Below are 27,698 nucleotides of genomic sequence, written 5' to 3' on the forward strand. Positions count from 1 at the left end.
GCACAGTTTTATGGACTTGTTTTGTCTGGTGTGTAACACAACTGCACAGCAGTATTAGTTGTGTTTCCCCAGAGATATGAATGTATAGTGATACATTGATTATATTGGAAAATAATGATGAAATAAATATTGTCAAATATAATCAATCAATTATAAAACGGGTGCAGGATTAAAAATTCCTGGGGCCTTTGTTCCTCGAGGGCGTTGCCTACGAAGGGGGCGTGTGCACGACAAGGGGGCGTGTCCTTTAAGACGTCACGAGTCGCTCTTGCCTGTCAACAAAATAAAGCGAGTTTTAACTTTTCCAGCCGCTCAACTGATGATTGGAAACGTATTGCTGCAAAGATAAAGTAGCAAAAGGAAAAGCTTTAATACCCAGTTGTAATGCTGCGTCGGAATTGTTTACGTGGCTCGGGAGGCTTTTTTTATTTTTTATTTTTTTTTACCTCCCCTCTGTGGGTCGCACGGGCGAGCTGGCAAGCTTGTAGTTTAGCCGACTTGCTAGCTGTCGTCAAGTTGTAAGAAAGTGGACAAGACGGGGAGCCTATCCGAGCCACACAGACCTATGCGACGGATAAAAAGGTAACGCAGATCTCATTACCACCACCACCACCACGTCAAACGCAATACGTACCCGTGCTTAAGTGATCATTGTACGTCAAATTTGATGTGATTGACCGTTTTAAATCTCCGGCTGCACGCTTCACTCGCCTAGCCAGTTGCTGCAGCAACAGCAGGAGCACACATAAATGAGAAGCAATGATAACTTTACCTGCTGAAATTCTACTGCTTTGCTGCAACTCGTTCCACGCCTATGACCACGCTGTTCTATTCGGATAACCGCTCCCTGCATTATCTCCATCGACTGCAATGCTTAAATATGCAGTCGCACTCCCTGCCAAGAAATATTAATTGTGAAGATGAACGATGCCAATGCACATGACTGGCGAATTGGCATGTCGTTATGCAACATTTGACACGGGGATATCCGTTTGCGGTCATAAAATGCCAACCATGAATCAGCATTCGTTTCTCAACCCTGCAGGAAGACATTGGTAAGATTTGGCTGGCTGCTTATTTTGACTCCCGATGAGCAGAGCGAGACACTGGTGTAGCAATGGCTTAGTCGGGCTGCAAGGTTGGGATCTCCAGCGAGGCAGAGGAAATTCAATTGTTTATGTGTAGTCGATATGGCACGAGTGGCGATTTGCTGACAGCGGCAAGATGTGGAACAAGGTCAAATGTAGATGTAGGAGTGGATCTTCTATCCGGGCTGTCAGCCGCAGTGAGGAGCATCCGTGTTGCTTCCTCCCACGGGGGGCTGGCTGGCTGTGCGCGAAGCAGCTTGCCAGGTGAAGGATGCCCATGAATTATTCAGACGCATGCAGCATCCGATCGTCGTGGCAGACAATAAGGATCTGGGGGTTGTGTGGTTCCTCCGTGCACGAGGTATGCTTCTGCTTTTATTGTTGAACATGCTAGTTTCCAGTAGGGAATGGTGCATTCAGCATGCTCGATAGAGGAGGGCTTGCACTGGAATGATTGATTTAGGGGCTAACCAGCATTCGAACTTGATATTTCATCTTCAATGCTTCCCTTATGTACTGAGTTTAATTTGTGGGCAATTTCAATTTCCCTCAGTGAAGTGCCAATTCTGTTCCAGCCCTCCCCCTCCACAAAAAAACACGCCACATTTTTTATTACATTTATTTAATAAAGAAAAAAGCATCCGTGCACAAATAAAAACATTCAAAATTAAATGTAATCACTGTACATTGGAACAGACAAAAGTCAAATTATGCAGGGTGATTCAATTGAATTGAATTATGCTATTGAAGTGATCTACTCCAGTGATTCTTGACAGTTACCAAACATTTACAAATGTCATTTGTCACAAGCCTATTATTTTGAAATAGACAAAGAAAGGGTTGCTAAAAACAATAATCAAGACATTTTGTCCTGTGCCACTTTTGTGTTTCAGGTGAACCAATTTATTATGTTAAAAAAAAAAAAACATGTTTGTATGGATCTTGTAAATTAATGTACTCCTGTGCTTTGTTCCCAGTAGGCTATTTTTCAATATGCATCCATCATGTAGGTCATTTAAGTGTAAATATAGCAGCTGACATGCCTCAAGTGTCATGCGCTGCATGGTGGGCTGACCTAAGAAAATGGATGAGTCAGCAAATGCCAACTGAATCCTATGCAGCATTTAATTGTAATATTTATGGATTATTGTTCATGTTGCCACGCTAGCTCTTGTTGACGCCTATGGAGTTATTTATGTGCAATGGACTCATGCATTGTCATGTGTGTGGTAAGCGCATCCATATCAGAATAGTGTTGCGTAAAATTTCCATATTCGGTTTGGCTTAGGTTACATAGTCAACAACTGACCTTTTCCTTTGTTAGCAGTACCTTGTAAACTCTGCTTTTTGGAACTCTAATCATCAGCTCTCTCAACTGAGCGCTTAAAATGCCTCACATAAAGTCGATGGTTTAATCAGAATTTATCGGGTCAGAGTCCAGACTCGAAAGACGTTTTGTAATCGCTGATAAAGGATTGCTCTTTTCTATAATACAGACGTGTGGATTTGTAAACTTTTACTCCAAGATGGAAACCGTAATCATCAGATGAAGTCGCCGTTGTATTTTTAATCTAGTGAAGCAGGGCCAGCAACCCTGAACCGTTTAGAAGGGCTCTTGCACGTGGGTTTACGACATCAACAAGTCCCAAAACAGATTAGATTACAGGCTGAGCTGTTGTATACCTGAAATGGATCAGTGCATTGCGATACTGTGTGATGCCTGGCTATTCCTTAAAACGACTATAGTGGATGGCAGGTTTTTGTGATTTTTTTTTTTTTTAAAGAAAATAATTGAGGCCAGCCCAGTTAAAATACAAGTGTGACGTTTATAACCGTCATTGGTAGTGAATGAGTTGATATTTTTTGGTCTTCTTTCTACCTCTACAAAGCTTGCCAGAAGTCACTCCTATGTGTTCTTGTATTTGGACTCATGTTATCCCATTCATCTTTTCCTGGAGGACAGCATGAATTGAGTCGTCGCTCATTTTATTGACCCCGAGCGTCTCTCTTCTTCACCTTCTCTGTGCCCTCCTATCATCTTTAGGTGAGGGATGGAGACTAGAGAGTTGGCTGTGGTCGCTGGTAGCTTTGTAGGTTTCCAGTTCTTCTTCTCGGTGGCCAGTCCTTTACTCTCTTCAGCCATCTCACCATGTTATCGATTGCTGCCTCCCACCAAGCACACAGAGTGGAACTCACGGTGAGTTGCAGCAACCAAACAAAAACAATTTTTTTTTTGCAAAAACCATTTTCAAAAATTCCTTTCCAGTGGATCATTTTCAGTTTGCATTAAGCAAAAAGCTCAATAAAATAAAGTTACCCTGTTCTAAGAAATCCAGTATCAACATACTTGGATTTTCAGCCCTCTTTATATTTGAGTTGCCCTCCGAAAGCAAATAAGGCTGTTTTTGATGACGCACCCGCTCAGGCCAAACAGAATTATTCCGTACAAACACAGCAGTGATCACAACGCTGCCGTAAACAAATAAGAAAAACATCCAGGTAAAGTTCAGAAGGAAAACCTGTCATTTGTAAGCTGCGTAACACCCCCTTGTTGACTCCATGTTATTAAATTCCTTCCATTGACGGTTAATATTTAAAAGCAGAGGGATCTCTTTACTAGTAGCCCACAACAAGTTAAAGGGCAATACTGGTGGATGATTGCATAGTGGCCAACCATTGCATAACCAGACACCATTCAACTTGTTTGTTATGTAACCACGAGTGCAAGGAGGGAGTCTGCGTGTTCAAAGAAAGACGTGCATGTTTAATGAACGTAACTACGTCAACGCTTTGACTGTTTCTTAAGCTCGTCCGTCCGTCATTTGTCCCAATTATATTTTTTGCAGCTTTTAATTGGCTTATTGTTTCACTGATATTCACACTTGTGAATTTCTCATTGGTCTGTGACGAGAATGCCGTCGGATGTAAATATAGACTCGTGAAATAATTATTATTTTTATTCACAAATAAATATAGACACAATAAAAATAAATAGACGAATGTGAAATAATTCAAATTATTATTTTATTCATAAATAAATATCGACTAATAATTCAAATTTTCTTCACAATGCACGTGTTGTGTTCCAGGTTGGTGTCGACGGTTCACGCTCTGATCGTGGGATTCTTTTGTTTGTACATCTTATGCTTCGATGAGGCCGTCAACACCAATCCTGTCTGGTAAGTGTTACATTTATGACACATTCAATCTTGTAAAAAATGTTCTTTTTTTTTTTCTTCGAGCTGTCATTCTTATCATCTTACTTCTTTGCAACACTCCTTCCTTCTTCCTCATCTTATTTCTCAGTTGCCCTTCCTCTCTAGACCGCCACTTCTCCCAGCAACTCGAACTAACAAGGCTTCTTTTCATAGCAATCCACAGCACAGCTTAATCGTCCACACCCTCTCTCTCTCTCTCTCTTGATCACCCCATGTGTCCCCACTTTCAGCCTGGTCTGTCTCAGTGTCCATTGCAACACCCTTACGTCTCTGTCAAATCAATGCAGCGCACCTCCTTCTCTTTCATTGTCTCCCTTTTGGCCCCCGGTCAGTGTTGCTCATAGCGGGAGAAAAGAAATTTGGGTGTGATGGGGACTTGGGGGTTTGAATAAAAAGGAGAAGGGACAAAAGGGGGGAACCGAGCTGCATCTGCTCTGAGAACTGGAATCCTTCATTTTAATTCCCTTCACGAGGCAAGGAAAAGGCGATTTCTTTTTTTTTTTTTTTTGCTTGAGTTTGCAACATAGTCTGAGACGTCCTGGATGGGATTTTTCAGCGTTTCCTCCCTCTTATCCACATTGCAACACCTCAGTGGCGAAAGCAATAATCCTTCAGCCAATCAGATTTGTGTTGGATCGTCATTAAGAGCCGTTATACAAAAGCCGTATTGTTCTTCATGCTGAAATGGCCACAACTAAACAGCTTTGAAAAAAATATGTCGACAGATGAAGTGAGCAAAAATTATCAACATTTAAAACAGAAATTGCATATAATGCATTTTTCTTTTCTTTTTAATTTGACAGTAAAAATCAGAGGTCATCTACGGGAGAACGTGATCCGCCGTCCAATACGGGTGCTCGTGTTATTAAAATCCGTACAAATAAGCGTCTCTGTTACACAGACGTTAAAGCGCTCGTTTGCTATACGACACCTGACTCCGACTGCTTCCAGCATCCGATGCCTCATTGTTATTTTGGACAGATGCTACTTGCATCAACGCTGTCAGCGATACAAAAAAGATCGAATTTCATCACCAAATGCCTTGCGTCTCTTCATCACAGCTTTAATAACTTCTAAGCGGAATGTAATTTCTAATCTGCTATCTCAGAGGCTGTTAAAGCTCATGGACAGTAGACAATCACTCATGAATAATTTGAATGGGATTTCTGATTAGTGTCAAGTGTTCTCTTTACTGAAGTAGATTAGTTATCAGTGGGATGTTTTTTTTAAACATAATGTTCTTTGCTATTCCACAGGGGGGACCCAAGTATGGTTAAATTAAATGTAGCTATTACCTGTGGCTACCTACTATACGGTGAGTTTTTATTTGATTTATTTTTATCTCCCCTTGTCCAAGGTCAAGCTATACTGATATGATATAAAACACCAAATATAGGCTTGTGATCTACAAAACATGCAGAGTGTTTTTTTGCTTTGCGCATAAATAGTTTTGACCTTTGCTAATCACCACGTACACGATTTTGTCAGCTCTACTTAAATAGCTCAACTTTGTTTTCTAGATTTGTTGCTGCTCGCATGTAATTGGAGCACCATGGGGGACAGATTTTTTGTTTGTCACCACCTGGCGGCGCTATATGCATATGGTTATGTGCTGGTAAGGCCTCTTTTGGATCGAAACGTTATAAATAAACTCCTTTGATTAACATACTTTCTGTATTATTAATGACAACTTGCTTTGGGTCATTTCAGACACGCGGCGTGCTGCCCTACTTTGCCAACTTTCGTCTCATTTCTGAACTATCCACACCTTTTGTGAATCAAAGGTGAGTTTTGGTAGGAGTGAATAGATTTTTTTTTAAGTCGAGACATATTGCAACATATTCATGCTAAGCTGCTAAAATCTTTGTTACTGAAGACTCGCACAAGTGCATTCTTAGTCCACGTGCCTCAAATTCTCGTTTGCGAACTTCCACACCACTCAACAGGCCACACACTCGAAAGATGTATTCTTTTGTTCAAAATAGGTACACAGTCAACATCACAAATACCACAGTGTGGATTGTATAATGTGATTATGGCGACCTCAAGTGGACAAAAATAATTCTGAATTCTACGTGCACACCGTGCAGAATATTCAATGAAAAAACCTTAAAATTATAAATAGGCATAATCAACTAATTAACTTGGGTGGGTCTAGAAAATGAACAAAATGTAAAAAATTGAGTTAGTTCCATGCTGTGATAGATAAATACACTACCGTTCAAAAGTTTGGGGTCACAAAATTGTTTGGGTGACCCCAAACTTTTGAACGGTAGTGTATATATTGATTTAGATAATTATTTATAGATTATATATATAATCTTCTGTGTAAAAAATCTTATAATATATATGTATACTTATATTCATAGATTTTTTATAATCTTATACAAATATAATATTTAATTCATAATATTTTATTATAATAATATTTACACTACCGTTCAAAGGTTTGGGGTCACCCAAACAATTTTGTGACCCCAAACTTTTGAACGGTAGTGTATATACAGTATATTTCTGTTAATCAATGACCCATGTCTGTACAGCTAAAAAAAAGAATCAAGTTTAAGCTTTTGTTTGTATGTCGCTGATCTTTCTAGGTGGTTCTTTGAAGCATTAAAATACCCCCGCTCAAACAGAATGGTCGTGGTAAATGGCGTCGCGATGGCCGTGGTCTTCTTCCTGGTGCGGATCGCCGTCATGCCGTCCTATTGGGCAAGCGTATTTGCCACATTTGGCACTGAAGACTTTGAGCGCTTGGGCTTGGGTGCCCAGGTAGCCTGGATCACCTCCTGCGTGGCCCTGGACATCTTGAACACTATCTGGATGTTTAAGATCACACGAGGTTGCTACAAGGTACTGGCCGGATCCAAAGCGCCGAAAGAAAAAGAGGACAAGAAAAAGCATGCCAACAACCACACGGACTGAACGAACAGACATTTGCAAACTCGGAGGGAACGGCTCCACCCTCAAAAACCTGAACCTCAGCCCTCGATCTTCCTCAAGTTGGCCAGTAGAAGGGGCTGTAAGTCCTCAGGTTGGAACCCGAAGACGAGACATGGGGACTCAATCAAGCACCAGCCTTCGCAGCCTCAGCGGCAGATTAGCATCCTGCTGCTTTTTGTTGCAGACGATGAGCTCACGAGCACATTTTTAACCCCTGCCGGCCATTTTTTTTTCACTGCTTTCATTCTCCTGACCTCATTTTTTATTTTTTTTTGCGTCTCCTCTCACATCAGCCAAAAGCCCAATCCTCTGAAGTGCCTGTGAACGACAGGAAAAGCAATAGGCTAATCACGCTTCAATTGAATCACAATTAATTGTTCGATCCTTCCCACTATGCTGGCCCTTTTCTATTTGCAGGAGATGTAGCACTTGAGGCCCCCTACGTAGTTTGTGAATTGACAGGGCTCTTGTCTTAAACACACCAGACCTCAAGTAAAAAAAGGAACAACACCGTAATGCCTCGTCTACAGTGTTTCCTGCTGTGGCCATTTTGTACCAGTCACCAGTCATGGCCCTCATATTTAAACCAATTGGATATACCAATTTAAAAAAAAAAAAAAAAAACAACGTCATGTATCAGAGCATCACAGCAGACATTTGTAGCTTTTTTAAGCCCTCTTTGTGCTCTAATTTTTGTATAGCTTCAAGCCATGGACAGTCGGTTCGATTTATCACATCATTTGCCTCACTGGATTGGGCTTCTCTGTCCAGCCTGAACTTTCATTTTATTTCTTTTTGTTCTACCTCCATGTTTCATCCTCCCCTTGCCTTACGACATGAGCAAGCTTTTTTTTTTTTTTTTCCCCTCCCCCCGTCTCGCTACTGTGAATGTCGTCTTTGAAATGATATCGTGGGTGATATCACCAGTTGAGAAGGCCTCCGAGCTTTTCTTCACCCGTCTCTCGAGCCAACCATCTGTAAAGGTTGTCCCAGCCAGTGGCAGGAAAAAAAAAAAAAAAATGTGCTGAAGGAACCGGTGCACTCTGGAAGCTTTTTATACATCCAGGTTTCATCTCTCAGTAACTCTGAGTATGGCTGAACTTTGTTTTTCTCTCCAAGTTTTATATTAGATGCCCTACTTCTTTTTTTTTTTCAGAGGGGGGGGGGGGGCAATTTCACTAAGCAATATCATTTCTTTTAGAGTTCCTCAATATTCTTTCATCTAAAACCAAGTCAAACTCTTAAGAATTCCCTCACAGGCAATGTGGCATTCAGCATGTTGGTATTTTTCTTTCTGTAAAGCATGATAGCATTAGCCTCATTCCCACTAAATAGTATGCAGCACTTAGTAGCATTCAAATCGCTAAATCCAGGCTTGGAGTTTGAGCTACATCCAACCAGGCAATATTATTCTGCTCAATGAAACCCTGGCATTGGAACAAGAGCTGGAAATTTGCCACTTAATTAAAAAATAAAATAAAACAAAGGCAGTACTGCACAGTGAAGTGTGCTGACAGTAGCCATAAACAAGCAGCACACCATTTTTATCATTTTTTTATAAATGGCGCTTTCAATTCATTCCATTGTAACATGAAAAGAACTTCCAAGACATCATCACCGCCTGGGACTTTTTTTTTTTTTTTAATGAAAATGCATACAGCCAAGTGGAAATGAGGCTCTCGCTATATTTGTGACGCCTTAGAGGAAAAAGTCAGTATAGATGAACGGCATCTATACGCAAATTGCACCTTGAACATAGTGAATGCATGTACTTGTATGATTCCTTTCAGCTCGCCCTTCCCCCCCCCCGCATGTCTTTCTCTCCACGCACAGGTAGCTAAACTTTTGAGTGGCTCATCGATGTACATGTGATTTCCCATTCGACCGGGCCAGGCGTGGACGTCCTCTTGCATGTTTCCTTTTTCTACATACTAGATCTATTTCTCAGTGGATGGACAGTGGGAGAACTTGTTTTTGCTGTAGAACTAAAAAAAAGAGAGAAAAGCACACTCCCCGTGGAGCAATAACTCTTGACCTCCTGGATTTTCTGTCCGTCACCACAGAGGAGAGGCTGACACATCCGGTGCCTTTTACAGAAACACGGACTCACATTTTTTGATAAGCATGAGCTTTCTAATATCCTCTGATATGATTGTCATTTATGTACTCCTCTGTATTCCACGTGTATACTCGATGTATATTTTTATAATATGCCTGCACAATGATTAATCCGGCCAAGTATTAATATAATCCAAAGATGATCAGGGAGGTTGTCATGTGATTGTTGTGTTGGCCTCTTCACTACTGGCACGGACGGCCACATCACCATGAATGTTGTCATGAGCGGCATTAACGGCGTGATGAGGAATGGAATATTTATTTTTGGGACATGAGGTAATGAAACGGCAGGCTAACGTCTCACTACGTTAGCCTCCTCAAAGCTGTGAACTCGTAGCGGTGTGTGGAAAACTACAAACGGAGATTTCCCCAGGTGATCTGGACATGTTGTGGGCAGGCTGGGATTTTGGCTTGTGCACAAAGTCAAACCAGATTTGCTTGTTAATTGACTGGACTGTTGGAACTGTTGTCAGGGTTTTTCTTTATTTTCTTTTGTGTTTTTAATATCAAACAGCTGTTGGAACTGGTCAAAAATGAATTGTTTTCCCAAAAGGCTGCTTATGATGTTAACTCATTGACTACCATTGACGGTCATAGACGTCAAAGATGAACTGGATTGGTAGTGAATGAGTTAAGTGTATGTACTTGTTTTATCAGGTTTAAAAACCACTTTGCCTTTATTATTTTTTGGGGGGGAGGCCAACGTTGTAACCACATGGGAGATATCGTAAGGACTGTATAATGCAGTAGATGGAAAATGAATTGGACACTGCACCGTTCTAATTTTTGATTATTTCGGCTGGATGCTAATTGACTCCATGTTTGTTTTTGTCTTTGGCTTAATAAGGTAGGTACTTAAATTATCTTGAGATTTTGCCTGTTTTTTAAAACAATTTTGTTTTTTTGTCTTCAGTGGATGACATCGAATGACTTGAATTACAAAGTCGCAATCAGGATGTTTGTAAGAACCTCGGAAATAATCAACCCTCTTACTGGAAATAACAGACAAATCAATTTAACACTTTTAACAACTTGCCATTGTGTCTTGTTTTTTCTTTTTGTCTCATCGCCTTTTTTTAATGGAATGCCTTTTGTTAGTCTTTTATTTGTTCCTCCAGACCTTTTTTTTTTTTTTTTTTTTTTTCGGTGAGCCAGCCGAGACCACACAGAGTCTTTTCTGGGATTCCTTTCTCGATGACATAAACATGTAATGGTTGTTATCAACAATAACCATGTACATAATTGTGAGATGAAAACATGAGATTTACTTGAAAGTGTTCTTCAATAAACTTGAAGACAAAAACTAATTTGCTGCTAATATCTTTCATTGTATATTCTTTGTCCCTGTGCTGAACTTTATTTCACCTTTCGAATATAATGTCAATATCATCAACTAGTACTACAGTACTGGTTTTCAAAAGACAAGACCAAAAAAAGTCAACTTCCCGGAAGGGGGAGCCACAATAGATTGTGGACGTGAGCGCTGCGAGCAGCCTTAAGGGGCTCGCTCACAATTCTGTGTGAGGAGCTTTACCAAACATGGTCACATAGAGTAACAAGAGACTCAATAAGAATTTCTCCAGCTACGACAGTGTGCGGTCACAGGAACACCAGCACCTGTACAAAAAAAAATGCCTCGGGGATTTTGTAATTAAACAAATCAACTTTTTATAACCTTTGACTGCAGCTTTCTGTCAGCTGATTTTTGTAAGGTAACTTAAATTAAATACACGTCTCTATAAATGTCAGGTCCCCCTTTACGAGCTCAAATATGTGTTTTGAATTTGTACTTTATGAGTACCAACCAGCCACTAGAGTATATTGTACTGTTAATTTCATATATATATATATATGGATTGGAATGATCTGCCTGTTTCAGGAGGAAGAATATGTTGAAGATCTTTCCCAGACTTGGAGAAACAAAAACAATTCAAGAATCAACATTCCAGACATCCGAGCAGCCGTAAACCATGCTGCTTTTTTTTTTTTTTTACAAGGTACTTAAAGCCTCTGCCTGGCATTTGATAGAAATTACTTTTTAGAGGGGCTTGTTAACGATTGGCACCCTGGTGCCATCAGCGGTTTCACAAATGCTGAACTATTTGTAATAGCTGAAATTCTTAAAGCAGCAGAAGGAATTCTTGGTGTGACTGCGGAAATCTAAGCTTTCACACAAATGTTCTGGGTTTCTACTACTGGATATGTAATATTTTTTTGAAAATGGAGTGCTAAGCATTTTAACAGGCGGTAATATCAGAGCGATCGGCACTCGCATATAATTGTAAAGCCAAATAATTCAACCTAAAAACTGTCATGTAAAAAAAAAACAGGACTAAGCTGTGAGAACTATTCTCATAGGAGTGAGATTTAGGCAAGCTGGATTCTTGTCTGCTGGAAGAATTTGAGCTGGGATGCTTAAGAATGCAGAGTCAGCTCAAGTGTACAGTCACAATTAGGGAGCGAGTGTGTAGGAAAGATGGAAGTGTGCCAGCTGATGTGGTGAAAGATGATAGTGGCTTCAAGTGTGTGGTGAAAGCAGGTGAAAAGTCATGGGAAGGTTAAAACATGAGCTGGCAACATGAAAATGAACCTGAGGTACCATAACATTATTTTGAAAAGTTGGTCCATTATGTAAATGTTATTTAAAACTTAAAATTGAGTAGATTTGGCTTTATTACTCCTCAGGTACCAGTTGCAGATTGTTTTCTAATAGCAGTTTTGCATGTCAGGATGGCCGAGTGGTCTAAGGCGCCAGACTCAAGGTGTACGTCCTTCCTTGGTAAATTGGGACTTCTGGTCTCCAGTTGGAGGCGTGGGTTCAAATCCCACTCTTGACATGACATTTTGAGTGTCAGTCTTCACTCAGCAGTTTTTGGGTAGACCCCCTCAGGCACCAGGCATAGGTTGTATTCCATAAAAGTTGGCTTCGCATGTCAGGATGGCCGAGTGGTCTAAGGCGCCAGACTTAAGGACTATACCCTTCCTTGGTAAATTGGGACTTCTGGTCTCCAGTTGGAGGCGTGGGTTCAAATCCCACTCCTGACATGACATTTTGGGTGTCTGTCTTCACTCAGCAGTTTTTGGGTAGACCCCTCAGGCACCAGACATAGGTTTTATGCCATAAAGGTTGGCTTGGCATGTCAGGATGGCCGAGTGGTCGAAGGCGCCAGGCTCAAGGTCTATATCCTTCCTTGGTAAATTGGGACTTCTGGTCTCCAGTTGGAGGCGTGGGTTCAAATCCCACTCCTGACATGACATATTGAGTGTCTGTCTTCACTCAAAAGTTTTTGGGTAGACCCCTCAGGCACCAGGCAAAGGTTGTATTCTATAAAGGTTGGCTTGGCATGTCAGGATGGCCGAGTGGTCTAAGGCGCCAGACTCAAGGACTATATCCTTCCTTGGTGAATTGGGACTTCTGGTCTCCAGTTGGAGGCGTGGGTTCAAATCCCATTCCTGACATGACATTTTGAGTGTCTGTCTTCACTCAGCAGTTTTTGGGTAGACCCCCCCCCCCCCCCAGGCACCAGGCATAGGTTTTATTCCATAAAGGTTGGCTTGGCATGTCAGGATGGCCGAGTGGTCTAAGGCGCCAGACTCAAGGACTATATCCTTCCTTGGTGAATTGGGACTTCTGGTCTCCAGTTGGAGGCGTGGGTTCAAATCCCACTCCTGACATGACATTTTGAGTGTCTGTCTTCACTCAGCACTTTTTGGGTAGACCCCCCCCCCCTCAGGCACCAGGCATAGGTTGTATTCCACAAAGGTTGGCTGTGCATGTCAGGATGGCCGAGTGGTCTAAGGCGCCAGACTCAAGGTCTATATCCTTCCTTGGTGAATTGGGACTTCTGGTCTCCAGTTGGAGGCGTGGGTTCAAATCCCTCTCCTGACATGACATTTTGAGTGTCTGTCTTCACTCAAAAGTTTTTGGGTAGACCCCTCAGGCACCAGGCAAAGGTTGTATTCTATAAAGGTTGGCTTGGCATGTCAAGATGGCCGAGTGGTCTAAGGCGCCAGACTCAAGGACTATATTCTACCTTGGTAAATTGGGACTTCTGGTCTCCAGTTGGAGGCGTGGGTTCAAATCCCACTCCTGACATGACATTTTGAGTGTCTGTCTTCACTCAGCACTTTTTGGGTAGACCCCCCCCCCCTCAGGCACCAGGCATAGGTTGTATTCCACAAAGGTTGGCTGTGCATGTCAGGATGGCCGAGTGGTCTAAGGCGCCAGACTCAAGGTCTATATCCTTCCTTGGTGAATTGGGACTTCTGGTCTCCAGTTGGAGGCGTGGGTTCAAATCCCTCTCCTGACATGACATTTTGAGTGTCTGTCTTCACTCAAAAGTTTTTGGGTAGACCCCTCAGGCACCAGGCAAAGGTTGTATTCTATAAAGGTTGGCTTGGCATGTCAAGATGGCCGAGTGGTCTAAGGCGCCAGACTCAAGGACTATATCCTTCCTTGGTGAATTGGGACTTCTGGTCTCCAGTTGGAGGCGTGGGTTCAAATCCCTCTCCTGACATGACATTTTGAGTGTCTGTCTTCACTCAAAAGTTTTTGGGTAGACCCCTCAGGCACCAGGCAAAGGTTGTATTCTATAAAGGTTGGCTTGGCATGTCAAGATGGCCGAGTGGTCTAAGGCGCCAGACTCAAGGACTATATCCTTCCTTGGTGAATTGGGACTTCTGGTCTCCAGTTGGAGGCGTGGGTTCAAATCCCATTCCTGACATGACATTTTGAGTGTCTGTCTTCACTCAGCAGTTTTTGGGTAGACCCCCCCCCCCCAGGCACCAGGCATAGGTTTTATTCCATAAAGGTTGGCTTGGCATGTCAGGATGGCCGAGTGGTCTAAGGCGCCAGACTTAAGGACTATACCCTTCCTTGGTAAATTGGGACTTCTGGTCTCCAGTTGGAGGCGTGGGTTCAAATCCCACTCCTGACATGACATTTTGGGTGTCTGTCTTCACTCAGCAGTTTTTGGGTAGACCCCTCAGGCACCAGACATAGGTTTTATGCCATAAAGGGTGGCTTGGCATGTCAGGATGGCCGAGTGGTCGAAGGCGCCAGACTCAAGGACTATATCCTTCCTTGGTGAATTGGGACTTCTGGTCTCCAGTTGGAGGCGTGGGTTCAAATCCCACTCCTGACATGACATTTTGAGTGTCTGTCTTCACTCAGCAGTTTTTGGGTAGACCCCCCCCCCCCAGGCACCAGGCATAGGTTTTATTCCATAAAGGTTCGGTTGGCATGTCAGGATGGCCGAGTGGTCTAAGGCGCCAGACTTAAGGACTATACCCTTCCTTGGTAAATTGGGACTTCTGGTCTCCAGTTGGAGGCGTGGGTTCAAATCCCACTCCTGACATGACATTTTGGGTGTCTGTCTTCACTCAGCAGTTTTTGGGTAGACCCCCTCAGGCACCAGACATAGGTTTTATTCCATAAAGGTTGGCTTGGCATGTCAGGATGGCCGAGTGGTCGAAGGCGCCAGACTCAAGGACTATATCCTTCCTTGGTGAATTGGGACTTCTGGTCTCCAGTTGGAGGCGTGGGTTCAAATCCCACTCCTGACATGACATTTTGAGTGTCTGTCTTCACTCAGCAGTTTTTGGGTAGACCCCTCAGGCACCAGGCATAGGTTGTATTCCATAAAGGTTGGCTTTGCATGTCAGGATGGCCGAGTGGTCTAAGGCGCCAGACTCAAGGTTTATGCCCTTCCTTGGTGAATTGGGACTTCTGGTCTCCAGTTGGAGGCGTGGGTTCAAATCCCACTCCTGACATGACATTTTGAGTGTCTGTCTTCACTCAGCAGTTTTTGGGTATACCTCTCAGGCACCAGGCATAGGTTGTATTCCATAAAGATTGGCATTGCATGTCCGGATGGCCGAGTGGTCTAAGGCGCCAGACTCAAGGTCTATATTCTACCTTGGTAAATTGGGACTTCTGGTCTCCAGTTGGAGGCGTGGGTTCAAATCCCACTTCTGACCCAATATTTTGGGTGTCTGAGTCTTTCCTCAGCAGTTTTTGAATATACCCCTGTCACCAGTCCTAGGTTGTACATCATAAAGCCTAGTATTCCATGTCAGGATGGCCGAGTGGTCTAAGGCGCCAGACTCAAGGTCTATGTCTTTCCTTGGCAAATGGGGACTTCTGGTCTCCAGTTGGAGGTGTGAGTTCAAATCCCACTCCTGACACTTCCTTTTGGGTGTCTTGACTCAGCATTTTAATATAGCCCTCAGGCACCAGTCATAGGTTGCTACATAATGGTTAGCTTTCCATGTCAGGATGGCCGAGTGGTCTAAGGCGCCAGACTCAAGGACTATACCCTTCCTTGGTAAATTGGGACTCCTGGTCTCCAGTTAGAGGCATGGGTTCAAGTCCTACTCTTGACACATCTTTTTGAGTGTCTGAGTTTTCACTTGGCATTTGATACTTAAGGGACGAGATCTTGCATTTTAGTATCTGAAGATTTTTTTAAATTGGAGCATAGCCGAGTCTCTGAGGCAACTGACAAAAGCCACTTGGGATCTCTATCACCAAATGATGGCAGCATGGACAAAATAGTAAAAGGTAGGCGTGGATTGGAACATGTGACCTGGAGATTTAGTAGCATGTTTAGCTAATCTCATTGACCAAATCCAGGTTTGTTTGATGCTTCCTGTCCAAGCTCAACCACAGGTAGGAGTTATAATGCCATGAAGTCATCCTTCAGACCTCCTCTTAGTTGTACAGAATCCCAAGGCCTTCTACCATAAATAGCAAGGCAGAAGAGAATGAGGAGAGGGCTCTTGGTGGGTGGGGAAAGCGACTGACTGAAACTGCTCTAATCTCCCTCTCATCTCCTGTCCTTCCTCCATCCAGTTATTTTGCATCCTTTCAGCACCGTTTCAGTCCTTGCACTCTTTTGTTTGCATTCAATGTTTCATCTGGAGCCTTCCAACCATCTAAAGTGGCTTTTTGAAGGTGTTCAGCTACTGATGAATCTAAACATGCTGAAATGCTCCATCTGGAATGTGCCATGCGAATGTGTTTTAGTGCCAATGGACAGGAAAAACTGCAAATAATCTGAGAGTAATATAAACATCTTTAGTGCTGCTTCTGTTCATGTCTTCCAAATTGGCCTTTTGAAAAATACTGATTTGTAATCTCCAACTTATCAAGTAGCAAGACTTCTTTTCAAGTCCGTGTGATACGATGTAACACATTAAAAGTAGCCACAAGTAGCTCATTAGATCAGGCGTCATCTGGAGTCTTGAGCCAACATAAATAATAAACCATACCACACAGTAAATATCAAGAATGTAGTCTGTTATTTTTAGTGTGAGGGATTCCTTTTTCACAAGACATTACTTCTCAGTCGGCAGAGCCTCTCGCTTCTTCCATCATGCCCAAATAAAGTGTCCATTCCACAAGCGTGCTACCGCTTCTTCTATCCGAAATGTTTATAGGACTCTCGCTTGTGTGTGCGCACGTGTGGATGCGTGTCTGCAAATTTTTGGTGGCACGTTGCCTCACAGTTCAGAGCTGCAGTGTTTAATTCCATCTCCCATGTGGAGTTTGCATGTTCTCCCCGTGCCTGCGTTGGTCTCCGGTTTCTTCCCACCTTTATGTGTGTGTGCAATCATTTTTCGATGTACCATCTGTCCATTCTGTTCCCCCCTCTCCATCGGATTGGCCTGTCGCCCATGTGTCTGCTAGTGACACAAACAAAAGAGAACGCATGGGGGTGAATCATGCTCCCCCCCCCCCTCTCTTGTCATTCTGCTCCACAGACCCCCTGAATCTGCTGCATTCCTTCCCCTGTCATCAGCCTGTGCGTGCGTGTGGGCGCATGAAACACAGGGAGCGAGACAGAGAATAGGTGAGAGGACTTACTTGGTGTAAAAGAGGAAACATAACGTAATTGAGTGATGTCAGGCTATGCCTGGTCACTGTTATGTAAAATCATACGCATCAGACATGCTGCAGTCATTGTAGCATGAGTGTGGACAGACAAAGACATTTTTAATATTCAAAAATCTTGCTATTAACTTCAATGTTTTTTTATATCTTTTTTGAGGATCGGTCACGCAAAACGAATATAGTCACCATATCAAATTCGATTCACACAATTCATACTGATAACTTGTGAGAGATTAAGATCATGGTTTTATGATTAGGGTTTTTTTTAAGGTAAGAAAAAATAGCGAGAGAAGGTTCGAGAGGGAATCCCAGGACACCAGCCCTCTACTAATCTCGGCTTCATGGTGGGTGGACCCACAGGAAAAAAAAAAGACCCTCAGCTCGAATGGGACCAAGTTTGAACTTCTTTCTTGCATTTCATGTCAGTAGGTAGACTAAATTTATTTATTTATTTGTTTTAAATACAAAACTATACATTTGTGAGAGTTTATAAAGTGATTCAACCCTAACTAAGAAAAATATTTTTTTTGTCTAGAGCAGGGGTCTCAAACTCCAGTCCTCGGGGGCCGCATTCCTACATGTTTTCCAAGTTTCCCTCGTTCAACACACCTGATTCAAATGATCAGTTCATCCTCACGTTCTGCAGGAGCCTGATCATTGAATCAGGTGTGTTTAACGAGAGAAACTTGGAAAACATGTAGGAATGCGGCCCCCGAGGACTGGAGTTTGAGACCCCTGCTGTAAATTATATAGCCATAAAGTGTAATTAGAAAAAAATAAGATATAAAAAAATAAATGATATATATTGACCTTTTTTAATTGTATTTTAAATCAAGTAAGATAGTGACATAATTGACCAATGTGTAGCTCTACATCAGTGCAAAGCATCCCTTAGCGAGCTGGAGGTGGAAAAAGTGACTGATTGGATGGAATTCCGAAGCGATGACATCACAGGCTTCGATGAGGAAGCTGCAATGTGATTGGACGAGAGCTTCGGCCAATCATTAGCGACACAGTTGGGAAGCGTTTAAAACACATTCTGAAAAGTGTCGGAAAGTTGCTTCCACACTTCAGCACAGGGTCCAAACAGAACTGCTCCGAATAAAATAAGATACTTGCGGATTAGTTGGGGACTTTCCTGCCTGCTTTTTGTCCTGGACTCAGAAGTCTGACCTGCGCGACCATTTTTAAAGCTCTACCTTGCTCTCATTGTAAATAGACTCAACAGCACCATGTCGCAACATTTCAGGAGTGGACCAGCGTTCGGACTTTCTGCCGAGGTCAAGAGTAAGGTAAGTTGGGAGTTTTAAAAGCGGGTAGATTCGGAAGTGTGTTCGGATATGGAGTGTTTGGGAGCAGTTCGTCCAACAAAATCGTCGCTCTGGGATGCTGCGAGTCTGCTTCCACCAGAATGGCGTAGGTGTCGTGAAACGGAGTACAGTGGTCTGTCAAAAGTTACGATCGATTTGCTCTTGCTGTCGAATAAGAAGTCGTCCATTTTTTTCACTGTTATTCTATATTTCTAACGTTTTTCCAGGTGCATGGTAAGTATTTGCAGGTTTTAGGTCCTGCCTTCATTGCATAAGTGAGAACCTTGATAGTTATGAAGTTGAAAGTATATCGTCGTCACTGGCTGTTTATTGCGTGGCATTTGAAAGGAATTGAATATTTATATTACATAATTTGCTCAATTTAACCAAAATAGGAAATGTGAAATTAATTAAACCACCTATCCACCTCAACATGAATTAATTTATTACGAAATATAAACTAAAAAAAAAAAAAAAACTAATTACAAATAGAAACACTCCTAAATAGAAACTATTTTCCTAAAGCAGACAATTGAATGAGCTTTAGCAGCTTTTGCCCAACACTAAACCTGCAAGTGACACATTTGTGTGAATTGCAAAGAATATTCCAAGCATTTACTGTGGTCAACTCCCAATAAACAGGATTTGATGATGCAGCACTAAGCTTTGTTTTGTCCCTCAGTTGGCTTTTGTATGTTGTGATGAATCAGAGCAGCTCAACTTCAGCGTGCAGAAGATCACACTGTAGTTATTCCACTAGCAATCATTATCCTCATGCACTATAAAGATGTGCACATTGATGGCATTCAGTTCCAGGATCATAAATACTTTGCTGCCATCTCCGAGATATTTGTTGTCCTTCTCTGACGGTCGAACGGGACGTTCCGGCATGGCGATGTCGGGGAGGAGCACGCATGCCGCCGGGTGACTGACAGGTACATTAGTCATAAACAAATGGCCTTTTAAGGAGTGACCGGGACCCTCGCTCGGAACGTGAGAAAGTGTGTTTAGCCTAAACAGTTTACATGGGAGTCAAGAATGACAAAGACACCGTCCTGACGGAACACAGCAGGACACCAGCTTGTCTGGTCGAGACAAAGTAGTGCCAGGGGCCTCACGCTTGGGATGGTAAAGGAAATCTGGTGGACCCTTAAAAGCTGTGCTCCTCTTTAAACCCAAAAATCTGATTTGATTTGGAAACAATTTTTTTTTTTTTTAAATGATGGAAATAGAATTAATTATGCAATGGTCAAACTTTTAAACTATTGCATAAGTGATTATTAGTATAATTAACTTTTATATTGGTTGTAAAATAAATTTCTCAATGTTCTTTTTCACAAGTATAAACCCAAAAATATGAACAAAGACTGGCATAAGGGCACACTGGAAGATGGAAGATGATACAAAGTCGCTTTGCCCTCATCAACCTGATTTCATTTGGATTTCTGGTTCATTAGCTTTTGGATTTTTTCCTAAAAAATTCATTTGAATTCTGTGAAAGATTAGCTTGCTCACCTAATATGGAGGTCTCCGCTATTTGCTGGAGACATGGACCGAACCCTGCTGCAAAACCAAAAAGTAATTGATGCCCCTTCATGGAAATGTATAATTGCCGCAAGATATGTATATGTTGCCAACCAGACACATATTTTAAAAAACAAACTAAAAAAAAATCCACATTCACACTTGAAGACAATTTAGTCTTCTGTTAACCAATCATGCATTCGTATGTAATTTTTAACCATGGGTAGTCAATATGGAGATAATTTGACATGTTGCCACCTTCAGAGACTTCCTGCATTCTCTGCTGTGTAATTATTAAATTGTTTTCCATCTGCAGTATATAAAAATGGGTCACACACTATTGCCTGACTCCTCTTCGAAAGAAAACAAAAAAAATCACTTAACTGTATTACTGCTAATAATACTGATTACGATTAGAAAAGGAACATAAATGAGCCAAAATCGACACGTGATTTGTATTGCTGGCTGGAAAAAAAAAAATCTTTTAGCCCATTTGCAGTTTCTGAATGATCATTCATGTGATGTGGATTTATTTGTTTCTTCATTCTGTTTCATAGAGTCATAATATTGATTTCATCCATTTGGTCTGAAAGAAAATCACTTCAAACAATACAACTAAAGCACCTTGGCTGGAAGCAGGACCTTTCCGTGTTGGCTTGTCTTTATCAGGCTCCATGCCATTCACTGTAAAAGGGAATACTCTCAAAAAGCCAGACAGAGAGCGAGCGAGAGAGAAATATGAGCTTGGCCAGTCAACAAGGGAGAGTAGGTTAGTCGGGGGGGTGTCTGGGAAAGCTGTTTCTCCCAAGTTTGGTGTGATCTAGTGGAAGCTACACCATCCCCGTCCGTCCCGCTTGTTTTGGCTGCTCATCTCAGAGCGTCAGGACTTATCAGTCAGGAAAAGAGGACAAAAGAGCCTACTGACATTTTTTCCTGTCATGTCAACATATTTTCAAAAGTGGTGTGCCGTTTACTGCATTTCAAAGAAAAATAATAGGCGGATTGCTTTTTTGTTTGTCTGCTGACACAGATTTATTTTTTTCGTCTTTATTGTTTTATTGAGTGTCAACTGTTTATTTTATATTCCACTTCCTTTCTACCAGCACATTCATTTGAGGGATTGTTTTCCTGTTTAATCACCCCCCCCTCACCACCACTGAAAAAAAAATTGTGACACAATGCACTAATAGTGATAAATTACTGTCGATTAAAAGGATTTTATAACCACATTAAAATCAACATAGCAGCCACCTTAATTAGAAGCAATTACAGAAAAGCAAAAGCAGATGTTGATCAAATGAGGGGAAACTCGACCTTGCCATTTAAGTCGGTACATTGAGTACTTTCAAGTATTTTATTTGAGACCACAAAATTGTTGTGAATGAATATTAGCGAGACCACTTTTAAAGGCTCTAAATAATGACAACAGTGATTGGTGAATTTAAACACCAATGCCACATAAAATCCGGACCTACATACATTTTAATTAAGATTTAGGTGATGCTTGCTTTTGCATTTTGTTCATCCTCTCTTCTGTTGTCAGTTGGCAGGGAAGTATGACCCTCAAATGGAGGAGGGGCTCAGGCTATGGATTGAGGATGTCACTAGCAAGAAGATTGGAGAACACTTCATGGAGAGTCTGAAAGATGGAGTCTTGCTCTGCGAGTAAGTGAGATTTCTAGTCCCATAATCAAAAATATGATTCAATTATCCTTTGGCGGGCCTTTGCGTGCATGATTTGAATTGCAGATTTTTTTGTACACCTTATTTTATGTCCCTCTGGTTCCTCGCAGACTCATTAACGTTCTCCAGCCAGGCTCTGTGAGAAAGATCAACCGCTCCAGTCAAAACTGGCACCAGGTAAATGTCATGTGGTCTTTCTTCTATCTCGTAGGATCAAGATGTTTCATCATTTCTTCTTCAGAGCATATCATGCTGGAAAACTAGCAATAACATTAGCATGTGGCAAACTAGTATGCGGTTTGCACGACTGCCTCACAGTCCTCTGAGCACTCCGAATTCCTCGGACATCACAAAAACTTTGTTTAATTGAAGCCTCCATTGTCCATTGATGTGGTTGTTTGTAGCGACGTGCCATGTGATCGACTGGCAAAGGGCCCATTCTGGGTGTACTCGCCAAAAATCAGCTGGCATAGCTTCAACTCATCCACCGCTTTGAAAGGGACAAGCGGTTTAGAAAATGGAAGGATGAATGACTGCACTGTGAAGTACCTTACAGGTTTTTTTTTTGGGTGATTCCACAAGAGAAGAAATGAATATATTCCTAGTCATTAACTGCCCTTATTTGATTCTGTTCCGTCTTCCTCAGTTGGAAAACATTGGCAATTTTGTCCGTGCAATCACCGAGTACGGCCTGAAACCTCACGACAATTTTGAGGCCAACGACTTGTTTGAGAACGTCAACCATACCCAGGTCCAGTCCACTCTCATCGCTCTGGCGGGGATGGTGAGGACAAACACGCACACACACAAGCGATGACGGTGCTGTTTTTGATTTTTTTTTTTTTTTTGTAAAATAAACTATTAGACTGCTGCTTGTCTGTTGAAGATTCTCAGTCTTCTCGGTCATGGTAATCAGAAACATTTGAATCGGGGCAACTTTTTGTTTCTTTCACCTTTTTCAGTTCTAATTGTTTTTATTTATAGGTGTGGTGTTTCCCTATTTGGGTCTCTGGCCACAACAGGGTGCTGTTGTTGTTGTTGCCTAGCATAGCTGGTGAACGACCACGCTGCATACCAACCGCTAGTTAACTGGTGGCAAAACAACTCATTAGGAGCCAGTCTTGCTGTCAAATGGGAAGATCTTTGTGGGAGGGATATCAGGACATTGTTATGGTCAAACTAATAGATACCAACCATCTTTCCTGTCCATAATTTGGACATTGCTCTCCTTTGTTTTTGAAAGGCAAATAAACTCTGTACCCAAAGTGTTGCTCGCCGATGTTGCGGCATATGCTTGTGTAAAGATGACCTTTTCATGTAGAGGTCATTGCACTCCTCACGACACCGCACTGCATAAACATTCGCAAGTTTGCTTCTCTGGATTTTGTCTGAACATGCTTTTATGTTTGTCGCTTTGACCTACTATCATGTTTTGCAAAAAGCTACATAGAGAAACTCCACACTAATGTTGAAATGAAGATGCCTTTTGAAAGTAAACAAACATGCATATAGGCGAACCTTTTTTTATGACTGTCATTTGTCCTCAGGCCAAGTCAAAAGGGTTCCACTCCAAATATGACATTGGGGTCAAGTATGCTGAGAAGCAGCAGCGTCGCTTTGCTCCAGAGAAGCTCAGGGAGGGACGCAACATCATCGGCTTGCAGGTCAGCAAGCAACCCTGTATAAGCCGTATTTGGGATCACATGATCACACCCGCCCGTCATCAAGTCAAAACAGGATTTGATCGAATAACCTACTCTGTATTATCTCTAGATGGGCACCAATAAGCTTGCCAGTCAAAAAGGTATGACGTCTTACGGCACAAGACGCCATCTTTTCGACTCCAGGATGGGCATGGACAACCCCATGGACCAGTCCACCATCAGTCTACAGATGGGTACTAACAAAGGAGCCAACCAGGTGAGAAGACACACCTAACTGACTTTCAGCAACAATTTATCAATGTGTTCTTCTCATCTCATGATTTTGGGATTTTCTCTCTCCAGTCTGGCATGACAGCACCAGGAACCAGGAGGCACATCTTTGACAAGAAGCTGGAGCTGGAGAACTGTGACACCACCACTATATCACTGCAGATGGGCACCAACAAAGTGGCCTCCCAGCAGGGCATGACCACCTACGGCCTCCCCCGCCAGGTCTACGACAACAAGTACTGCGCCACCCCCGACGAGACTTACTACAATAACGGGAGCGAGGCTGTGTTTGATGGCTGCAACCAGTACTCTGATTAAGACGACCACAAGCGGCCTCAAAAGCCTTCCAACCTTCCTTTGCTAAACTTTAGACAAGTGACCAGGACTTTGTGATGAGCAACCCCTCCCCCCCCCCCACCAGACTGTTATTTAAACACCGATTTGACGTCATTGTTGCCTCTTTTTCTTAACATTTTTACTCTTGGGAAATGTTTTTCTTTCCATGAGCATAACAATAGTGTTTACTTTACGTCCTAACTTTTATATTGTGGCCCACTTCTATATTTCCCTCCCTCCCAAACATATTTAATCACTACTAGAGTGGCCCAGAAACTCAAGAGGTTGATATTAAATATCATTGCTATTTATAGATCATTTTTTAATCACGTTATATTCCTGTGTTGTAATCAGACAGCCACACAAGTTTCTGTCATGTTGGTGCTACTGACCTTTTTTTTTTTGGAGTCACATTGATACTTCCAGAGGAATTTCCTCCTTCTGGCCATGACTGACAGTAATGGAGGATGCAGGACAAATAGATTTACAGTATTCAGACATTGTCATGTGAGCACCTACATTGATTTAGATAAGTCATCCACCGCTAAAATTACCCATGATTCCTGGCACATGCTATTGCAGTTGTGGTTTGTGTGGAATGTACTTCAAACTTTGCCTGTTGAGTATAATGACAACTACAGAGAGGGTCAAGAAATTCTAAAAACCAATTTGACAGCGCTCAAAATTAGAATATGGATACCTAATTGCCTGTGAACTTGTTCCAGCTTGATGCTGTTGCTCCTTTTTTTTTTTTTTTAAGATGCCGTTTCGTATTGCTGTACCTCACCAAATGTCTTGAATGTAATGTTGCTATTAGTGCCACAAGCTGCTGCCCGATACTTTTATTTTAAGAGAGCAGGAATATGTGCACAATCTGTGGGCACAAGTCGAAGTACATATTTCAGATGGAGTTCGACTGTCTGGTTCATATTGTTGAGATTTACAGTCACAGTGCGGTTCATATTGTTGAGATTTACAGTCACAGTGCTAAAATTAGGAAGCCTTGCAGCTTGGAGTAGAGCGCCATCTAGTGTTTTAAAAGCATGTGAGCAAAGTCGGTCAAATCTTTTAGCATTCCTTTTTAATTGAATAAAACAGATTTTAGCAAGATAAGCATTTTTACAGTGCATTTACTGACCTGTGTCATCAAAAATATGTAAAAACGTTGTCAGTGGTCAAATTTCACCTTTTAAGAGCAGACTGTATTTCAACAATACGTATATGTCTTTCTTTTTCTATTTTGGCTTTCACTAAACATGACATTTGTGCAATAAAAACACTTGAAAATTAAAATTCAGATTTACTGTAATGATCTTAAAATGCATGCAAAAAATGCAAAGGGTATGATTTTTAAAAAAAACAAAACAATCCTTTGTGTAGTTACAGTAGAGTGAAAATACTATATCTTTTTTTCCTGTTCGTACATACTTGTCCTAAAAATATGGCAAATATTACATAGTAAAATTAATATCATTGATTGGATTAAAATCAACACTAAAAAGGCATTCTCGTAAAAATACCAGTGGAGAGCATAAAAAGGTAAACAGTGACGTCAACATCATTTTCCATGTCAATTTGGCCCTAAGAGATAAATAAATACAAACACATACTGGGGAAAAAAAAATAGCTGCACGGAACGACATAGAATACAGGAATGTGAAATGCTGGGTTTGATACATGTAGCAAATACTAAACTAAATTAGGCTAAATTAAACTCCACGTTACATGACGTCAAGAAAATACTTATTAGACATAGATGTCTCATTGAGTGGGTTGATGGATTGTGATGGCAAGGATCCGCCATATTGGATGTGGCAGCTCTGCCTAGGAAACTAATGTTTCCCATTCCACATTCACCGCTACAAGGCTCCACTTCCAATATGGCGACAAAGTTGACATGTGATTCAGCAATTGAAGTGTCATTTACCTAAACAATATACTATTTCTATGGTGCTAGTATATAACTAGTTGTGCCAGATTAGAGATGAAGAAATGATCACTGATTGGCTGCTTCACACGCGTCTATCCAGTCACTGTAAACATCCACTGGTTCTGACAAATCTGTTGAAAAAAAACTTAAGGAAATTAAAGTTTGCATTTTCTCCCCATGCTTGAATACTATGAAATTACACACAGGACCTTGACATATGTTGCACCTGAAAGTCTGAAAAATACATTAGGAAAAAAAAAGGATACATGTTATAGGAGTCTGGAACTCCTCCAAGCAAACGCTGCATGAAATAATTCCCGTGTTTCGTGTTCGCTCCCTGGAAAGAAATATTTGTTAATAACAATGCTTTACATTGTGTTGTCAAGGCATTTTGAGGTGAACTTACATTTTCACATCGCAAGATTTCTCGTGGTTACAAAACGGGCACGTGAACTGGGTGTCCAAGTTGCCTGTCATTTTTTTCTTGGGAGGAGGCTTTCGCTTGGACTTTCGGCGCCCCATTTGTGCGGGCCTACGGTTGAGAAAGCAAACCAAAAATTAGTCATAATATTTCACATTCACTGCCTTTCCCAAGAATAATGAACCTCAATGTTTATTCACATTGTCAGAAAGGCTTTCACATGTTTATTATTGTCCTTTAAAATACACAATATGACTGGATTTGACTAGCTTAAAATTTTGCAGGAACTTGTTTCATTTTTGGCACAGTCATTTGGGACTTGCGCACTGGTGACGTCACTTCACCTCTGGTTATGAAATGAGATGCAGCACTCACTCAGGTAACATCGCGAGACTATGACGTCACCTCTGTGTTTAATGCACTGTATATCTATTGTAGTCACATCATATTTGTATCACATTTATATCACCGAGTAATGAGAATTGATGTGTGAATGTCATTTTTTATCTTAAAACTCACGGTTTGAAAAAAAAAAAAAAGATTGGTTATAACGTCATAAAAACACTAAAGGCTAACGACTGAAAATATTGAAGCATATCGATGTAATTTCGATTGTCAATTTGTTTCGTGCAATCTAAAAGCTTTAATTGAAATGAGATCAATGTTTTTCGAGGGTTCATTCGTGCAGGATGTGGAAGAAGACGATGCAATAGCGTTACGTTAACCTCGCGTGCAATCGTGCGTCATGTATGCACAACTCCTTGTTATGAAGATATGAGAATCAGAAATGCTGCAAGTCACCAAGACAAATGCTTCGCAACTAGAAAAATGTAGTATGGAGAATTTGATGCATTGGCTTACTAACTCATCCAAAGGCTAGTAAAGATGTGCTAGATTGTTTACCAATTGAAATACAATGAGAATCAAACGTACCTTCAAAGATATTTTTCCCGTCCACCGATGTTGATCCGAGGTTTGGTGTTCCCTGATTATTCCGAGAAAGCCACTGCAACACAAATCATTTCTTTAAATCTTGGTTTTACTAACTGTAAACTGGGAAGCCAGGCTTTTTGTCGTGACGTCACGGAGTCGCAACATTGAACACGAAATTATCTCAGTGGTCGTTTAATCATATTTAATGTAGATAATCTTCTACTTGCTATCATGTGAATAAAACAAAAGATATAAAAACGAAATAACAAAAATCGGATTTATCTTATTACACAACGTTTTTTCACTTTAAATATAAATTTAGATATATTTATTTCTGTACATGTACTCTTCTTATGACTAATGACT

General features: G+C 41.5%; 3 protein-coding genes and 17 non-coding genes across 22 annotated transcripts; 19 read left to right on the forward strand and 1 right to left on the reverse strand.

Moving 5' to 3' along the window:
* Nucleotides 1-228: 228 nt before the first annotated feature.
* Nucleotides 229-10,674, forward strand: tlcd4b (TLC domain containing 4b). Of its 3 annotated transcripts, XM_037256388.1 has the most exons (8): nucleotides 229-582; nucleotides 1,218-1,449; nucleotides 3,133-3,285; nucleotides 4,178-4,267; nucleotides 5,563-5,621; nucleotides 5,827-5,921; nucleotides 6,017-6,090; nucleotides 6,904-10,674. In XM_037256388.1, the coding sequence occupies exons 3-8, from the start codon at nucleotides 3,140-3,142 to the stop codon at nucleotides 7,229-7,231; spliced, it is 792 nt and encodes a 263-aa protein (XP_037112283.1). In that variant the 5' UTR covers nucleotides 229-582; nucleotides 1,218-1,449; nucleotides 3,133-3,139; the 3' UTR covers nucleotides 7,232-10,674. The 3 variants fall into 3 exon arrangements, with proteins under 3 accessions (XP_037112283.1, XP_037112281.1, XP_037112282.1); XM_037256386.1 differs by lacking the exon at nucleotides 1,218-1,449 and having other exon boundaries at nucleotides 233-582; XM_037256387.1 differs by lacking the exon at nucleotides 229-582 and having other exon boundaries at nucleotides 593-1,449.
* A 1,417-nt stretch (nucleotides 10,675-12,091) lies between these two features.
* Nucleotides 12,092-12,204, forward strand: trnal-caa. The gene is made up of 2 exons: nucleotides 12,092-12,129; nucleotides 12,159-12,204. It is a non-coding gene; the product is annotated as a tRNA-Leu (tRNA).
* A 95-nt stretch (nucleotides 12,205-12,299) lies between these two features.
* trnal-uaa lies at nucleotides 12,300-12,412 on the forward strand. Its single transcript has 2 exons — nucleotides 12,300-12,337; nucleotides 12,367-12,412. It is a non-coding gene; the product is annotated as a tRNA-Leu (tRNA).
* Nucleotides 12,413-12,506: 94 nt separating this feature from the next.
* Nucleotides 12,507-12,619, forward strand: trnal-caa. The gene is made up of 2 exons: nucleotides 12,507-12,544; nucleotides 12,574-12,619. It is a non-coding gene; the product is annotated as a tRNA-Leu (tRNA).
* A 94-nt stretch (nucleotides 12,620-12,713) lies between these two features.
* Nucleotides 12,714-12,826, forward strand: trnal-caa. The gene is made up of 2 exons: nucleotides 12,714-12,751; nucleotides 12,781-12,826. It is a non-coding gene; the product is annotated as a tRNA-Leu (tRNA).
* A 103-nt stretch (nucleotides 12,827-12,929) lies between these two features.
* On the forward strand, nucleotides 12,930-13,042 carry trnal-caa. The gene is made up of 2 exons: nucleotides 12,930-12,967; nucleotides 12,997-13,042. It is a non-coding gene; the product is annotated as a tRNA-Leu (tRNA).
* A 101-nt stretch (nucleotides 13,043-13,143) lies between these two features.
* On the forward strand, nucleotides 13,144-13,256 carry trnal-caa. The gene is made up of 2 exons: nucleotides 13,144-13,181; nucleotides 13,211-13,256. It is a non-coding gene; the product is annotated as a tRNA-Leu (tRNA).
* Nucleotides 13,257-13,350: 94 nt separating this feature from the next.
* On the forward strand, nucleotides 13,351-13,463 carry trnal-caa. Its single transcript has 2 exons — nucleotides 13,351-13,388; nucleotides 13,418-13,463. It is a non-coding gene; the product is annotated as a tRNA-Leu (tRNA).
* A 101-nt stretch (nucleotides 13,464-13,564) lies between these two features.
* On the forward strand, nucleotides 13,565-13,677 carry trnal-caa. Its single transcript has 2 exons — nucleotides 13,565-13,602; nucleotides 13,632-13,677. It is a non-coding gene; the product is annotated as a tRNA-Leu (tRNA).
* Nucleotides 13,678-13,771: 94 nt separating this feature from the next.
* On the forward strand, nucleotides 13,772-13,884 carry trnal-caa. The gene is made up of 2 exons: nucleotides 13,772-13,809; nucleotides 13,839-13,884. It is a non-coding gene; the product is annotated as a tRNA-Leu (tRNA).
* Nucleotides 13,885-13,978: 94 nt separating this feature from the next.
* Nucleotides 13,979-14,091, forward strand: trnal-caa. Its single transcript has 2 exons — nucleotides 13,979-14,016; nucleotides 14,046-14,091. It is a non-coding gene; the product is annotated as a tRNA-Leu (tRNA).
* A 100-nt stretch (nucleotides 14,092-14,191) lies between these two features.
* On the forward strand, nucleotides 14,192-14,304 carry trnal-uaa. The gene is made up of 2 exons: nucleotides 14,192-14,229; nucleotides 14,259-14,304. It is a non-coding gene; the product is annotated as a tRNA-Leu (tRNA).
* Nucleotides 14,305-14,398: 94 nt separating this feature from the next.
* On the forward strand, nucleotides 14,399-14,511 carry trnal-caa. Its single transcript has 2 exons — nucleotides 14,399-14,436; nucleotides 14,466-14,511. It is a non-coding gene; the product is annotated as a tRNA-Leu (tRNA).
* Nucleotides 14,512-14,611: 100 nt separating this feature from the next.
* On the forward strand, nucleotides 14,612-14,724 carry trnal-uaa. Its single transcript has 2 exons — nucleotides 14,612-14,649; nucleotides 14,679-14,724. It is a non-coding gene; the product is annotated as a tRNA-Leu (tRNA).
* Nucleotides 14,725-14,819: 95 nt separating this feature from the next.
* On the forward strand, nucleotides 14,820-14,932 carry trnal-caa. Its single transcript has 2 exons — nucleotides 14,820-14,857; nucleotides 14,887-14,932. It is a non-coding gene; the product is annotated as a tRNA-Leu (tRNA).
* A 94-nt stretch (nucleotides 14,933-15,026) lies between these two features.
* Nucleotides 15,027-15,139, forward strand: trnal-caa. Its single transcript has 2 exons — nucleotides 15,027-15,064; nucleotides 15,094-15,139. It is a non-coding gene; the product is annotated as a tRNA-Leu (tRNA).
* A 94-nt stretch (nucleotides 15,140-15,233) lies between these two features.
* On the forward strand, nucleotides 15,234-15,346 carry trnal-caa. The gene is made up of 2 exons: nucleotides 15,234-15,271; nucleotides 15,301-15,346. It is a non-coding gene; the product is annotated as a tRNA-Leu (tRNA).
* A 94-nt stretch (nucleotides 15,347-15,440) lies between these two features.
* Nucleotides 15,441-15,553, forward strand: trnal-caa. The gene is made up of 2 exons: nucleotides 15,441-15,478; nucleotides 15,508-15,553. It is a non-coding gene; the product is annotated as a tRNA-Leu (tRNA).
* Nucleotides 15,554-18,288: 2,735 nt separating this feature from the next.
* On the forward strand, nucleotides 18,289-25,252 carry cnn1b (calponin 1, basic, smooth muscle, b). The gene is made up of 7 exons (XM_037257392.1): nucleotides 18,289-18,553; nucleotides 21,639-21,760; nucleotides 21,889-21,955; nucleotides 22,425-22,562; nucleotides 23,326-23,442; nucleotides 23,552-23,698; nucleotides 23,785-25,252. The coding sequence occupies exons 1-7, from the start codon at nucleotides 18,494-18,496 to the stop codon at nucleotides 24,028-24,030; spliced, it is 897 nt and encodes a 298-aa protein (XP_037113287.1). The 5' UTR covers nucleotides 18,289-18,493; the 3' UTR covers nucleotides 24,031-25,252.
* elof1 (ELF1 homolog, elongation factor 1) lies at nucleotides 25,113-27,565 on the reverse strand. The gene is made up of 4 exons (XM_037257400.1): nucleotides 27,333-27,565; nucleotides 26,385-26,510; nucleotides 26,245-26,315; nucleotides 25,113-26,109 (listed from the first exon to the last, which is right to left on the reverse strand). The coding sequence occupies exons 2-4, from the start codon at nucleotides 26,498-26,500 to the stop codon at nucleotides 26,045-26,047; spliced, it is 252 nt and encodes an 83-aa protein (XP_037113295.1). The 5' UTR covers nucleotides 26,501-26,510; nucleotides 27,333-27,565; the 3' UTR covers nucleotides 25,113-26,044.
* Nucleotides 27,566-27,698: the final 133 nt, after the last annotated feature.

Source organism: Syngnathus acus, chromosome 8 (genome assembly GCF_901709675.1).
Source record: "Syngnathus acus chromosome 8, fSynAcu1.2, whole genome shotgun sequence".
Lineage (NCBI taxonomy): Eukaryota > Metazoa > Chordata > Actinopteri > Syngnathiformes > Syngnathidae > Syngnathus > Syngnathus acus.